Here is a 17,782-nt window from a genome sequence, read left to right as displayed (position 1 = left end):
GTTGTGTAGATCTCACTGTGACATTGTTGTCCCTTGCTCTGCCTTCCAGAAACCAGCAGTTACGTTAAACAACAATACGCAGACAACATCCTCTGGATCAGACAGGCTGCAAAACACAACATGGTACGTTTAGCCTGAAATTACCTCTTTCTCCTTCCATTCAGAGACTGTTGGCTGTAGCTGGAGATTATTCCCTGGACAATGAAAGCTCTCTACCCCGCTCCCAACCCCCACCCCACCGACCTTTGCTATCATCAGAAAGGCCATTCCTGACAGGTAGTCCGTGTGTGTGTGTGTGTGTTTTTTTGCCTGTCAATGCTCCGAGTTGCAGGGTGGACTGTGTGGTAAGCGGACAGTGAAGCCTGGGTCATGAGGCAGTGATTAGGAGCAGGGTTCTTGCCTGATGTTTCCCTTTAGCAGGATTCAAGCTGAGGAGTCTTGTTCTCACAGACCTGACAGCTAAGGACTGGAGAAGTCACTGATTCCCCTGATGGTGCTCTGAGAGGAGGCGAGAGGAAGCGACTGGGCGGCACGGTGGCACAGTGGTTAGCACTGCTGCCTCACAGCGCCAGAGACCTGGGTTCAATTCCCGCCTCAGGTGAATCTCTGTGTGGAGTTTGCACATTCTCCCCGTGTCTGTGTGAGTTTCCTCCGGGTGCTCTGGTTTCTGCCCACAATCCAAAAATGTGCAGGTCGGGTGAATTGGCCGTGCTAAATTGCCCGTAGTGTTAGGTGAAGGGGTAAATGTAGGAGAATGGGTTTGGGTGGCGGGTCGGCGTGGACCTGTTGGGCCGAAGGGCCTGTTTCCACACTGTAAGTAATCTAATCTAAGACTGTCACTTGCTCAACTTTTGAATTCACCAGGAATGATTTAATTTCTCCTGTTAAGCCTCAGTAGTTTGGAGGTAGCAGGTAGCTGAGTGCAGTCAGGAGAACACACTGAATGGGGACTGTGATATTCTAGTTAACATCACAGGAGGGATCCAACTGTGATGCATCTACAAAAGAAAAGCAAGAAATGTTAGCCTCAAGATGTTGCATGGGGACTGCTCTCCTCTTTAATATACACAGGGACTGCTCTCCTCTTTAATATACACAGGGACTGCTCTCCTGTTTAATATACACAGGGACTGCTCTCCTCTTTAATATACACAGGGACTGCTCTCCTCTTTAATATACACAGGGACTGCTCTCCTCTTTAATATACACAGGGACTGCTCTCCTCTTTAATATACACAGGGACTGCTCTCCTCTTTAATATACACAGGGACTGCTCTCCTCTTTAATATACACAGGGACTGCTATCCTCTTTAATATACACAGGGACTGCTCTCCTCTTTAATATACACAGGGACTGCTATCCTCTTTAATATACACAGGGACTGCTCTCCTCTTTAATATACACGGGGACTGCTCTCCTCTTTAATATACACAGGGACTGCTCTCCTCTTTTATATACACAGGGACCGCTCTCCTCTTTAATATACACAGGGACTGCTCTCCTCTTTAATATACACAGGGACTGCTCTCCTCTTTAATATACACGGGGACTGCTCTCCTCTTTAATATACACAGGGACTGCTCTCCTCTTTAATATACACAGGGACTGCTCTCCTCTGTAATATACACAGGGACTGCTCTCCTCTTTAATATACACAGGGACTGCTCTCCTCTTTAATATACACAGGGACTGCTATCCTCTTTAATATACACAGGGACTGCTCTCCTCTTTAATATACACAGGGACTGCTCTCCTCTTTAATATACACAGGGACTGCTCTCCTCTTTTATACACAGGGACTGCTCTCCTCTTTAATATACACAGGGACTGCTCTCCTCTTTAATATACAAAGGGACTGCTCTCCTCTTAAATATACACAGGGACTGCTATCCTCTTTTATATACACAGGGACTGCTCTCCTCTTTAATATACACAGGGACTGCTCTCCTCTTTAATATACACAGGGACTGCTCTCCTCTTTAATATACACAGGGACTGCTCTCCTCTTTTAGACACAGGGACTGCTCTCCTCTTTAATATACACAGGGACTGCTCTCCTCTTTAATATACACAGGGACTGCTCTCCTCTTAAATATACACAGGGACTGCTATCCTCTTTTATATACACAGGGACTGCTCTCCTCTTTAATATACACAGGGACTGCTCTCCTCTTTAATATACACAGGGACTGCTCTCCTCTTTAATATACACAGGGACTGCTATCCTCTTTAATATACACAGGGACTGCTCTCCTCTTTAATATACACAGGGACTGCTATCCTCTTTAATATACACAGGGACTGCTCTCCTCTTTAATATACACAGGGACTGCTCTCCTCTTTAATATACACAGGGACTGCTATCCTCTTTTATATACAGGGACTGCTCTCCTCTTTAATATACACAGGGACTGCTCTCCTCTTTAATATACACAGGGACTGCTCTCCTCTTTAATATACACGGGGACTGCTCTCCTCTTTTATACACAGGGACTGCTCTCCTCTGTAATATACACAGGGACTGCTCTCCTCTTTTATACACAGGGACTGCTCTCCTCTTTAATATACACAGGGACTGCTCTCCTCTTTTATACACAGGGACTGCTCTCCTCTTTAATATACACAGGGACTGCTCTCCTCTTTAATATACACAGGGACTGCTCTCCTCTTTAATATACACAGGGACTGCTCTCCTCTTTTATACACAGGGACTGCTATCCTCTTTAATATACACAGGGACTGCTCTCCTCTTTAATATACACAGGGACTGCTCTCCTCTTTAATATACACAGGGACTGCTCTCCTCTTTAATATACACAGGGACTGCTCTCCTCTTTAATATACACAGGGACTGCTATCCTCTTTAATATACACGGGGACTGCTCTCCTCTTTAATATACACAGGGACTGCTCTCCTCTTTAATATACACGGGGACTGCTCTCCTCTTTAATATACACAGGGACTGCTATCCTCTTTAATATACACGGGGACTGCTCTCCTCTTTAATATACACAGGGACTGCTCTCCTCTTTAATATACACAGGGACTGCTCTCCTATTTAATATACACAGGGACTGCTATCCTCTTTAATATACACGGGGACTGCTCTCCTCTTTAATATACACAGGGACTGCTCTCCTCTTTAATATACACAGGGACTGCTCTCCTCTTTAATGTACACAGGGACTGCTCTCCTCTTTAATATACACAGGGACTGCTCTCCTCTTTAATATACACAGGGACTGCTCTCCTCTTTAATATACACAGGGACTGCTCTCCTCTTTAATATACACGGGGACTGCTCTCCTCTTTAATATACACAGGGACTGCTCTCCTCTTTAATATACACGGGGACTGCTCTCCTCTTTAATATACACAGGGACTGCTATCCTCTTTAATATACACGGGGACTGCTCTCCTCTTTAATATACACAGGGACTGCTCTCCTCTTTAATATACACAGGGACTGCTCTCCTCTTTAATATACACAGGGACTGCTCTCCTCTGTAATATACACAGGGACTGCTCTCCTCTTTAATATACACAGGGACTGCTCTCCTCTTTAATATACACAGGGACTGCTCTCCTCTTTAATATACACAGGGACTGCTCTCCTCTGTAATATACACAGGGACTGCTCTCCTCTTTAATATACACAGGGACTGCTCTCCTCTTTAATATACACAGGGACTGCACTCCTCTTTAATATACACAGGGACTGCTCTCCTCTGTAATATACACAGGGACTGCTCTCCTCTTTAATATACACAGGGACTGCTCTCCTCTTTAATATACACAGGGACTGCTATCCTCTTTAATATACACAGGGACTGCTCTCCTCTTTAATATACACAGGGACTGCTCTCCTCTTTAATATACACAGGGACTGCTCTCCTCTTTAATATACACAGGGACTGCTCTCCTCTTTAATATACACAGGGACTGCTCTCCTCTTTAATATACACAGGGACTGCTCTCCTCTTTAATATACACAGGGACTGCTATCCTCTTTAATATACACAGGGACTGCTCTCCTCTTTAATATACACAGGGACTGCTCTCCTCTTTAATATACACAGGGACTGCTATCCTCTTTAATATACACAGGGACTGCTCTCCTCTTTAATATACACAGGGACTGCTCTCCTCTTTAATATACACAGGGACTGCTCTCCTCTTTAATATACACAGGGACTGCTATCCTCTTTAATATACACAGGGACTGCTCTCCTCTTTAATATACACAGGGACTGCTATCCTCTTTAATATACACAGGGACTGCTCTCATCTTTAATATACACAGGGACTGCTATCCTCTTTAATATACACAAGGACTGCTCTCCTCTTTAATATACACAGGGACTGCTCTCCTCTTTAATATACACAGGGACTGCTATCCTCTTTAATATACACAATGACTGCTCTCCTCTTTAATATACACAGGGACTGCTCTCCTCTTTAATATACACAGGGACTGCTCTCCTCTTTAATATACACAGGGACTGCTCTCCTCTTTAATATACACAGGGACTGCTCTCCTCTTTAATATACACGGGGACTGCTCTCCTCTTTAATATACACAGGGACTGCTCTCCTCTTTAATATACACAGGGACTGCTCTCCTCTTTAATATACACGGGGACTGCTCTCCTCTTTAATATACACAGGGACTGCTCTCCTCTTTAATATACACAGGGACTGCTATCCTCTTTAATATACACAGGGACTGCTCTCCTCTTTAATATACACAGGGACTGCTCTCCTCTTTAATATACACAGGGACTGCTCTCCTCTTTAATATACACAGGGACTGCTATCCTCTTTAATATACACAAGGACTGCTCTCCTCTTTAATATACACAGTGACTGCTCTCCTCTTTAATATACACAGGGACTGCTATCCTCTTTAATATACACAAGGACTGCTCTCCTCTTTAATATACACAGGGACTGCTCTCCTCTTTAATATACACAGGGACTGCTCTCCTCTTTAATATACACAGGGACTGCTCTCCTCTTTAATATACACAGGGACTGCTATCCTCTTTAATATACACAGGGACTGCTCTCCTCTTTAATATACACAGGGACTGCACTCCTCTTTAATATACACAGGGACTGCTCTCCTCTTTAATGTACACAGGGACTGCTCTCCTCTGTAATATACACAGGGACTGCTCTCCTCTTTAATATACACAGGGACTGCTCTCCTCTTTAATATACACAGGGACTGCTATCCTCTTTAATATACACAGGGACTGCTCTCCTCTTTAATATACACAGGGACTGCTATCCTCTTTAATATACACAGGGACTGCTCTCCTCTTTAATATACACAGGGACTGCTCTCCTCTTTAATATACACAGGGACTGCTCTCCTCTTTAATATACACAGGGACTGCTCTCCTCTTTAATATACACAGGGACTGCTCTCCTCTTTAATATACACAGGGACTGCTATCCTCTTTAATATACACAGGGACTGCTCTCCTCTTTAATATACACAGGGACTGCTCTCCTCTTTAATATACACAGGGACTGCTCTCCTCTTTAATATACACAGGGACTGCTCTCCTCTTTAATATACACAGGGACTGCTCTCCTCTGTAATATACACAGGGACTGCTCTCCTCTTTAATATACACAGGGACTGCTCTCCTCTTTAATATACACAGGGACTGCTCTCCTCTTTAATATACACAGGGACTGCTCTCCTCTTTAATATACACAGGGACTGCTATCCTCTTTAATATACACAGGGACTGCTATCCTCTTTAATATACACAGGGACTGCTCTCCTCTTTAATATACACAGGGACTGCTCTCCTCTTTAATATACACGGGGACTGCTCTCCTCTTTAATATACACAGGGACTGCTCTCCTCTTTTATATACACAGGGACTGCTCTCCTCTTTAATATACACGGGGACTGCTCTCCTCTTTAATATACACGGGGACTGCTCTCCTCTTTAATATACACAGGGACTGCTCTCCTCTGTAATATACACAGGGACTGCTCTCCTCTTTAATATACACGGGGACTGCTCTCCTCTGTAATATACACAGGGACTGCTCTCCTCTTTAATATACACAGGGACTGCTCTCCTCTGTAATATACACAGGGACTGCTCTCCTCTTTAATATACACAGGGACTGCTCTCCTCTTTAATATACACAGGGACTGCTCTCCTCTTTAATATACACAGGGACTGCTATCCTCTTTAATATACACGGGGACTGCACTCCTCTGTAATATACACAGGGACTGCTCTCCTCTTTAATATACACAGGGACTGCTCTCCTCTTTAATATACACAGGGACTGCTATCCTCTTTAATATACACGGGGACTGCTCTCCTCTTTAATATACACAGGGACTGCTCTCCTCTTTAATATACACGGGGACTGCTCTCCTCTGTAATATACACAGGGACTGCTCTCCTCTTTAATATACACAGGGACTGCTCTCCTCTGTAATATACACAGGGACTGCTCTCCTCTTTAATATACACAGGGACTGCTCTCCTCTTTAATATACACAGGGACTGCTCTCCTCTTTAATATACACAAGGACTGCTCTCCTCTGTAATATACACAGGGACTGCTCTCCTCTTTAATATACACAGGGACTGCTCTCCTCTTTAATATACACAGGGACTGCTCTCCTCTGTAATATACACAGGGACTGCTCTCCTCTTTAATATACACAGGGACTGCTATCCTCTTTAATATACACAGGGACTGCTCTCCTCTTTAATATACACAGGGACTGCTCTCCTCTTTAATATACACAGGGACTGCTCTCCTCTTTAATATACACAGGGACTGCTCTCCTCTTTTATATACACAGGGACCGCTCTCCTCTTTAATATACACAGGGACTGCTCTCCTCTTTAATATACACAGGGACTGCTCTCCTCTTTAATATACACGGGGACTGCTCTCCTCTTTAATATACACAGGGACTGCTCTCCTCTTTAATATACACAGGGACTGCTCTCCTCTGTAATATACACAGGGACTGCTCTCCTCTTTAATATACACAGGGACTGCTCTCCTCTTTAATATACACAGGGACTGCTATCCTCTTTAATATACACAGGGACTGCTCTCCTCTTTAATATACACAGGGACTGCTCTCCTCTTTTATACACAGGGACTGCTTTCCTCTTTAATATACACAGGGACTGCTCTCCTCTTTAATATACAAAGGGACTGCTCTCCTCTTAAATATACACAGGGACTGCTATCCTCTTTTATATACACAGGGACTGCTCTCCTCTTTAATATACACAGGGACTGCTCTCCTCTTTAATATACACAGGGACTGCTCTCCTCTTTAATATACACAGGGACTGCTCTCCTCTTTAATATACACAGGGACTGCTCTCCTCTTTAATATACACAGGGACTGCTCTCCCTCTTTTAGACACAGGGACTGCTCTCCTCTTTAATATACACAGGGACTGCTCTCCTCTTTAATATACACAGGGACTGCTCTCCTCTTTAATATACACAGGGACTGCTCTCCTCTTAAATATACACAGGGACTGCTATCCTCTTTTATATACACAGGGACTGCTCTCCTCTTTAATATACACAGGGACTGCTCTCCTCTTTAATATACACAGGGACTGCTCTCCTCTTTAATATACACAGGGACTGCTATCCTCTTTAATATACACAGGGACTGCTCTCCTCTTTAATATACACAGGGACTGCTATCCTCTTTAATATACACAGGGACTGCTCTCCTCTTTAATATACACAGGGACTGCTCTCCTCTTTAATATACACAGGGACTGCTATCCTCTTTTATATACAGGGACTGCTCTCCTCTTTAATATACACAGGGACTGCTCTCCTCTTTAATATACACAGGGACTGCTCTCCTCTTTAATATACACAGGGACTGCTCTCCTCTTTTATACACAGGGACTGCTATCCTCTTTAATATACACAGGGACTGCTCTCCTCTTTAATATACACGGGGACTGCTCTCCTCTTTAATATACACAGGGACTGCTCTCCTCTTTAATATACACAGGGACTGCTCTCCTCTTTAATATACACAGGGACTGCTCTCCTCTTTAATATACACAGGGACTGCTATCCTCTTTAATATACACGGGGACTGCTCTCCTCTTTAATATACACAGGGACTGCTCTCCTCTTTAATATACACGGGGACTGCTCTCCTCTTTAATATACACAGGGACTGCTATCCTCTTTAATATACACGGGGACTGCTCTCCTCTTTAATATACACAGGGACTGCTCTCCTCTTTAATATACACAGGGACTGCTCTCCTATTTAATATACCACAGGGACTGCTATCCTCTTTAATATACACGGGGACTGCTCTCCTCTTTAATATACACAGGGACTGCTCTCCTCTTTAATATACACAGGGACTGCTCTCCTATTTAATATACACAGGGACTGCTCTCCTCTTTAATATACACAGGGGACTGCTCTCCTCTTTAATATACACAGGGACTGCTCTCCTCTTTAATATACACAGGGACTGCTCTCCTCTTTAATATACACGGGGACTGCTCTCCTCTTTAATATACACAGGGACTGCTCTCCTCTTTAATATACACGGGGACTGCTCTCCTCTTTAATATACACAGGGACTGCTATCCTCTTTAATATACACGGGGACTGCTCTCCTCTTTAATATACACAGGGACTGCTCTCCTCTTTAATATACACAGGGACTGCTCTCCTCTTTAATATACACAGGGACTGCTCTCCTCTTTAATACACACAGGGACTGCTCTCCTCTTTAATATACACAGGGACTGCTCTCCTCTGTAATATACACAGGGACTGCTCTCCTCTTTAATATACACAGGGACTGCTCTCCTCTTTAATATACACAGGGACTGCTCTCCTCTTTAATATACACAGGGACTGCTCTCCTCTTTAATATACACAGGGACTGCTCTCCTCTGTAATATACACAGGGACTGCTCTCCTCTTTAATATACACAGGGACTGCTCTCCTCTTTAATATACACTGGGACTGCTCTCCTCTTTAATATACAGAGGGGACTGCTCTCCTCTTTAATATACACAGGGGACTGCTATCCTCTTTAATATACACAGGGACTGCTCTCCTCTTTAATATACACAGGGACTGCTCTCCTCTTTAATATACACAGGGACTGCACTCCTCTTTAATATACACAGGGACTGCTCTCCTCTTTAATGTACACAGGGACTGCTCTCCTCTGTAATATACACAGGGACTGCTCTCCTCTTTAATATACACAGGGACTGCTCTCCTCTTTAATATACACAGGGACTGCTCTCCTCTTTAATATACACAGGGACTGCTCTCCTCTTTAATATACACAGGGACTGCTCTCCTCTTTAATATACACAGGGACTGCTCTCCTCTTTAATATACACAGGGACTGCTATCCTCTTTAATATACACAGGGACTGCTCTCCTCTTTAATATACACAGGGACTGCTCTCCTCTTTAATATACACAGGGACTGCTATCCTCTTTAATATACACAGGGACTGCTCTCCTCTTTAATATACACAGGGACTGCTCTCCTCTTTAATATACACAGGGACTGCTCTCCTCTTTAATATACACAGGGACTGCTCTCCTCTTTAATATACACAGGGACTGCTATCCTCTTTAATATACACAGGGACTGCTCTCCTCTTTAATATACACAGGGACTGCTATCCTCTTTAATATACACAGGGACTGCTCTCCTCTTTAATATACACAGGGACTGCTATCCTCTTTAATATACACAAGGGACTGCTCTCCTCTTTAATATACACAGGGACTGCTCTCCTCTTTAATATACACAGGGACTGCTATCCTCTTTAATATACATAATGGACTGCTCTCCTCTTTAATATACACAGGGACTGCTCTCCTCTTTAATATACACAGGGACTGCTCTCCTCTTTAATATACACAGGGACTGCTCTCCTCTTTAATATACACAGGGACTGCTCTCCTCTTTAATATACACGGGACTGCTCTCCTCTTTAATATACACAGGGACTGCTCTCCTCTTTAATATACACAGGACTGCTCTCCTCTTTAATATACACGGGGACTGCTCTCCTCTTTAATATACACAGGGACTGCTCTCCTCTTTAATATACACAGGGACTGCTATCCTCTTTAATATACACAGGGACTGCTCTCCTCTTTAATATACACAGGGACTGCTCTCCTCTTTAATATACACAGGGACTGCTCTCCTCTTTAATATACACAGGGACTGCTCTCCTCTTTAATATACACAGGGACTGCTATCCTCTTTAATATACACAAGGACTGCTCTCCTCTTTAATATACACAGTGACTGCTCTCCTCTTTAATATACACAGGGACTGCTATCCTCTTTAATATACACAAGGACTGCTCTCCTCTTTAATATACACAGGGACTGCTCTCCTCTTTAATATACACAGGGACTGCTCTCCTCTTTAATATACACAGGGACTGCTCTCCTCTTTAATATACACAGGGACTGCTCTCCTCTTTAATATACACAGGGACTGCTATCCTCTTTAATATACACAGGGACTGCTCTCCTCTTTAATATACACAGGGACTGCACTCCTCTTTAATATACACAGGGACTGCTCTCCTCTTTAATGTACACAGGGACTGCTCTCCTCTGTAATATACACAGGGACTGCTCTCCTCTTTAATATACACAGGGGACTGCTCTCCTCTTTAATATACACAGGGACTGCTATCCTCTTTAATATACACAGGGACTGCTCTCCTCTTTAATATACACAGGGACTGCTATCCTCTTTAATATACACAGGGACTGCTCTCCTCTTTAATATACACAGGGACTGCTCTCCTCTTTAATATACACAGGGACTGCTCTCCTCTTTAATATACACAGGGACTGCTCTCCTCTTTAATATACACAGGGACTGCTATCCTCTTTAATATACACAGGGACTGCTCTCCTCTTTAATATACACAGGGACTGCTCTCCTCTTTAATATACACAGGGACTGCTCTCCTCTTTAATATACACAGGGACTGCTATCCTCTTTAATATACACAGGGACTGCTCTCCTCTTTAATATACACAGGGACTGCTCTCCTCTTTAATATACACAGGGACTGCTCTCCTCTTTAATATACACAGGGACTGCTCTCCTCTTTAATATACACAGGGACTGCTATCCTCTTTAATATACACAGGGACTGCTCTCCTCTTTAATATACACAGGGACTGCTATCCTCTTTAATATACACAGGGACTGCTATCCTCTTTAATATACACAAGGGACTGCTCTCCTCTTTAATATACACAGGGACTGCTCTCCTCTTTAATATACACAGGGACTGCTATCCTCTTTAATATACACAATGACTGCTCACCTCTTTAATATACACAGGGACTGCTCTCCTCTTTAATATACACAGGGACTGCTCTCCTCTTTAATATACACAGGGACTGCTCTCCTCTTTAATATACACAGGGACTGCTCTCCTCTTTAATATACACGGGGACTGCTCTCCTCTTTAATATACACAGGGACTGCTCTCCTCTTTATATACACAGGGACTGCTCTCCTCTTTAATATACACGGGGACTGCTCTCCTCTTTAATATACACAGGGACTGCTCTCCTCTTTAATATACACAGGGACTGCTATCCTCTTTAATATACACAGGGACTGCTCTCCTCTTTAATATACACAGGGACTGCTCTCCTCTTTAATATACACAGGGACTGCTATCCTCTTTAATATACACAGGGACTGCTCTCCTCTTTAATATACACAGGGACTGCTCTCCTCTTTAATATACACAGGGACTGCTATCCTCTTTAATATACACAAGGACTGCTCTCCTCTTTAATATACACAGGGACTGCTCTCCTCTTTAATATACACAGGGACTGCTCTCCTCTTTAATATACACAGGGACTGCTCTCCTCTTTAATATACACGGGGACTGCTCTCCTCTTTAATATACACAGGGACTGCTCTCCTCTTTAATATACACGGGGACTGCTCTCCTCTTTATTATACACAGGGACTGCTCTCCTCTTTAATATACACGGGGACTGCTCTCCTCTTTAATATACACGGGGACTGCTCTCCTCTTTAATATACACGGGGACTGCTCTCCTCTTTAATATACACAGGGACTGCTCTCCTCTTTAATATACACGGGGACTGCTCTCCTCTTTAATGTACACAGGGACTGCTCTCCTCTTTAATATACACGGGGACTGCTCTCCTCTTTAATATACACAGGGACTGCTCTCCTCTTTAATATACACAGGGACTGCTCTCCTCTTTAATATACACGGGGACTGCTCTCCTCTTTAATATACACAGGGACTGCTCTCCTCTTTAATATACCCAGGGACTGCTCTCCTCTTTAATATACACAGGGACTGCTCTCCTCTTTAATATACACAGGGACTGCTCTCCTCTTTAATATACACAGGGACTGCTCTCCTCTTTAATATACACAGGGACTGCTCTCCTCTTTAATATACACAGGGACTGCTATCCTCTTTAATATACACAAGGACTGCTCTCTTCTTTAATATACACAGGGACTTCTCTCCTCTTTAATATACACAGGGACTGCGATCCTCTTTAATATACACAAGGACTGCTCTCCTCTGTAATATACACAGGGACTGCTCTCCTCTTTAATATACACAGGGACTGCTCTCCTCTTTAATATACACAGGGACTGCTATCCTCTTTAATATACACAGGGACTGCTCTCCTCTGTAATATACACAGGGACTGCTCTCCTCTTTAATATACACAGGGACTGCTCTCCTCTTTAATATACACAGGGACTGCTCTCCTCTTTAATATACACAGGGACTGCTATCCTCTTTAATATACACAGGGACTGCTATCCTCTTTAATATACACGGGGACTGCTCTCCTCTTTAATATACACAGGGACTGCTCTCCTCTTTAATATACACAGGGACTGCTCTCCTCTTTAATATACACAGGGACTGCTCTCCTCTTTAATATACACAGGGACTGCTCTCCTCTTTAATATACACGGGGACTGCTCTCCTCTTTAATATACACAGGGACTGCTCTCCTCTTTAATATACACAGGGACTGCTCTCCTCTTTAATATACACAGGGACTGCTCTCCTCTTTAATATACACAGGGACTGCTCTCCTCTGTAATATACACAGGGACTGCTATCCTCTTTAATATACACAGGGACTGCTATCCTCTTTAATATACACAGGGACTGCTCTCCTCTTTAATATACACAGGGACTGCTCTCCTCTTTAATATACACAGGGACTGCTCTCCTCTTTAATATACACAGGGACTGCTCTCCTCTTTAATATACACAGGGACTGCTCTCCTCTTTAATATACACAGGGACTGCTCTCCTCTTTAATATACACAGGGACTGCTCTCCTCTTTAATATACACGGGGACTGCTCTCCTCTTTAATATACACGGGGACTGCTATCCTCTTTAATATACACAGGGACTGCTCTCCTCTTTAATATACACAGGGACTGCTCTCCTCTTTAATATACACAGGGACTGCTCTCCTCTTTAATATACACAGGGACTGCTCTCCTCTTTAATATACCCAGGGACTGCTATCCTCTTTAATATACACAGGGACTGCTCTCCTCTTTTATACACAGGGACTGCTCTCCTCTGTAATATACACAGGGACTGCTCTCCTCTGTAATATACACAGGGACTGCTCTCCTCTTTAATATACGCAGGGACTGCTCTCCTCTTTAATATACACAGGGACTGCTATCCTCTTTAATATACACAGGGACTGCTCTCCTCTTTTATATACACAGGGACTGCTATCCTCTTTAATATACACAGGGACTGCTATCCTCTTTTATACACAGGGACTGCTATCCTCTTTAATATACACAGGGACTGCTATCCTATTTTATATACACAGGGACTGCTGTCCTCTTTAATATACACAGGGACTGCTATCCTCTTTAATATACACAGGGACTGCTCTCCTCTTTTATATACACAGGGACTGCTATCCTCTTTAATATACACAGGGACTGCTATCCTCTTTTATACACAGGGACTGCTCTCCTCTTTAATATACACAGGGACTGCTCTCCTCTTTAATATACACAGGGACTGCTATCCTCTTTAATATACACAGGGACTGCTCTCCTCTTTAATATACACAGGGACTGCTCTCCTCTTTAATATACACAGGGACTGCTCTCCTCTTTAATATACACAGGGACTGCTCTCCTCTGTAATATACACAGGGACTGCTATCCTCTTTAATATACACAGGGACTGCTCTCCTCTTTAATATACACAGGGACTGCTCTCCTCTTTAATATACACAGGGACTGCTATCCTCTTTAATATACACGGGGACTGCTATCCTCTTTAATATACACAGGGACTGCTCTCCTCTTTAATATACACAGGGACTGCTATCCTCTTTAATATACACAGGGACTGCTCTCCTCTTTAATATACACAGGGACTGCTCTCCTCTTTAATATACACAGGGACTGCTATCCTCTTTAATATACACAGGGACTGCTCTCCTCTTTTATACACAGGGACTGCTCTCCTCTTTAATATACACAGGGACTGCTCTCCTCTTTAATATACACAGGGACTGCTATCCTCTGTAATATACATAGGGACTGCTCTCCTCTTTTATACACAGGGACTGCTCTCCTCTTTAATATACACAGGGACTGCTCTCCTCTTTTATACACAGGGACTGCTCTCCTCTTTAATATACACAGGGACTGCTCTCCTCTTTAATATACACAGGGACTGCTCTCCTCTGTAATATACACAGGGACTGCTCTCCCCTTTAATATACACAGGGACTGCTATCCTCTTTAATATACACAGGGACTGCTCTCCTCTTTAATATACACAGGGACTGCTCTCCTCTTTAATATACACAGGGACTGCTCTCCTCTTTAATATACACAGGGACTGCTCTCCTCTGTAATATACACAGGGACTGCTCTCCTCTTTAATATACACAGGGACTGCTCTCCTCTGTAATATACACAGGGACTGCTCTCCTCTTTAATATACACAGGGACTGCTCTCCTCTGTAATATACACAGGGACTGCTCTCCTCTTTAATATACACAGGGACTGCTCTCCTCTTTAATATACACAGGGACTGCTCTCCTCTGTAATATACGCAGGGACTGCTATCCTCTTTAATATACACAGGGACTGCTCTCCTCTTTAATATACACAGGGACTGCTCTCCTCTTTTATACACAGGGACTGCTCTCCTCTTTAATATACACAGGGACTGCTCTCCTCTTTAATATACACAGGGACTGCTATCCTCTTTAATATACACAGGGACTGCTCTCCTCTGTAATATACACAGGGACTGCTCTCCTCTGTAATATACACAGGGACTGCTATCCTCTTTAATATACACAGGGACTGCTCTCCTCTTTAATATACACAGGGACTGCTCTCCTCTTTAATATACACAGGGACTGCTATCCTCTTTAATATACACAGGGACTGCTCTCCTCTTTAATATACACAGGGACTGCTATCCTCTTTAATATACACAGGGACTGCTCTCCTCTTTAATATACACAGGGACTGCTCTCCTCTTTTATACACAGGGACTGCTCTCCTCTTTAATATACACAGGGACTGCTCTCCTCTTTAATATACACAGGGACTGCTCTCCTCTTTTATACACAGGGACTGCTCTCCTCTTTAATATACACAGGGACTGCTCTCCTCTTTAATATACACAGGGACTGCTATCCTCTGTAATATACACAGGGACTGCTCTCCTCTTTTATACACAGGGACTGCTCTCCTCTTTAATATACACAGGGACTGCTCTCCTCTTTTATACACAGGGACTGCTCTCCTCTTTAATATACACAGGGACTGCTCTCCTCTTTAATATACACAGGGACTGCTATCCTCTTTAATATACACAGGGACTGCTCTCCTCTTTAATATACACAGGGACTGCTCTCCTCTTTAATATACACAGGGACTGCTCTCCTCTTTAATATACACAGGGACTGCTCTCCTCTCTAATATACACAGGGACTGCTCTCCTCTTTAATATACACAGGGACTGCTCTCCTCTTTTATACACAGGGACTGCTCTCCTCTTTAATATACACAGGGACTGCTCTCCTCTGTAATATACACAGGGACTGCTCTCCTCTTTAATATACACAGGGACTGCTCTCCTCTTTAATATACACAGGGACTGCTCTCCTCTTTTATACACAGGGACTGCTCTCCTCTTTAATATACACAGGGACTGCTCTCCTCTTTAATATACACAGGGACTGCTCTCCTCTTTAATATACACAGGGACTGCTCTCCTCTTTAATATACACAGGGACTGCTCTCCTCTTTAATATACACAGGGACTGCTCTCCTCTTTAATTTACACGGGGACTGCTCTCCTCTTTAATATACACAGGGACTGCTCTCCTCTTTAATATACACAGGGACTGCTCTCCTCTTTAATATACACAGGGACTGCTATCCTCTTTAATATACACAGGGACTGCTCTCCTCTTTAATATACACAGGGACTGCTCTCCTCTTTAATATACACAGGGACTGCTCTCCTCTTTAATATACACAGGGACTGCTATCCTCTTTAATATACACAGGGACTGCTCTCCTCTTTAATATACACAGGGACTGCTATCCTCTTTAATATACACAGGGACTGCTCTCCTCTTTAATATACACAGGGACTGCTCTCCTCTTTAATATACACAGGGACTGCTATCCTCTTTAATATACACAGGGACTGCTCTCCTCTTTAATATACACAGGGACTGCTCTCCTCTGTAATATACACGGGGACTGCTCTCCTCTGTAATATACACAGGGACTGCTCTCCTCTTTAATATACACAGGGACTGCTCTCCTCTTTTATACACAGGGACTGCTATCCTCTTTAATATACACAGGGACTGCTCTCCTCTTTAATATACACAGGGACTGCTCTCCTCTTTAATATACACAGGGACTGCTCTCCTCTTTAATATACACAGGGACTGCTCTCCTCTGTAATATACACAGGGACTGCTATCCTCTTTAATATACACAGGGACTGCTCTCCTCTGTAATATATACAGGGACTGCTCTCCTCTGTAATATACACAGGGACTGCTCTCCTCTTTAATATACACAGGGACTGCTCTCCTCTTTAATATACACAGGGACTGCTCTCCTCTGTAATATACACAGGGACTGCTCTCCTCTTTAATATACACAGGGACTGCTCTCCTCTTTTATACACAGGGAATGCTATCCTCTTTAATATACACAGGGACTGCTATCCTCTTTAATATACACAGGGACTGCTCTCCTCTTTAATATACACAGGGACTGCTATCCTCTTTAATATACACAGGGACTGCTCTCCTCTTTTATACACAGGGACTGCTCTCCTCTTTAATATACACAGGGACTGCTATCCTCTTTAATATACACAGGGACTGCTCTCCTCTTTAATATACACAGGGACTGCTCTCCTCTGTAATATACACAGGGACTGCTCTCCTCTTTAATATACACAGGGACTGCTCTCCTCTTTAATATACACAGGGACTGCTCTCCTCTTTTATACACAGGGACTGCTCTCCTCTTTAATATACACAGGGACTGCTCTCCTCTTTAATATACACAGGGACTGCTCTCCTCTTTAATATACACAGGGACTGCTCTCCTCTTTAATATACACAGGGACTGCTCTCCTCTTT

General features: G+C 43.3%; 1 protein-coding gene across 2 annotated transcripts in view; it reads left to right on the top strand.

The window, feature by feature from the left end:
* The window catches only part of uroc1 (urocanate hydratase 1), a 100,609-nt gene that overhangs the window by 62,459 nt on the left and 20,368 nt on the right, over positions 1-17,782 (top strand). For both annotated transcript variants that reach the window (XM_087994045.1, XM_087994046.1), the window contains exon 15: positions 50-123. In XM_087994045.1, the coding sequence (XP_087850171.1) occupies positions 50-123 (74 nt within the window). The remainder of the gene's footprint in view (positions 1-49; positions 124-17,782) is intronic.

Source organism: Chiloscyllium plagiosum, unplaced genomic scaffold (assembly GCF_037043375.1).
Source record: "Chiloscyllium plagiosum isolate Xiang-an unplaced genomic scaffold, Cpla_swu_hap1 HiC_scaffold_14, whole genome shotgun sequence".
NCBI classification, from domain to species: Eukaryota; Metazoa; Chordata; class Chondrichthyes; order Orectolobiformes; family Hemiscylliidae; genus Chiloscyllium; species Chiloscyllium plagiosum.
This window is presented reverse-complemented; position numbering and strand designations above follow the sequence as displayed.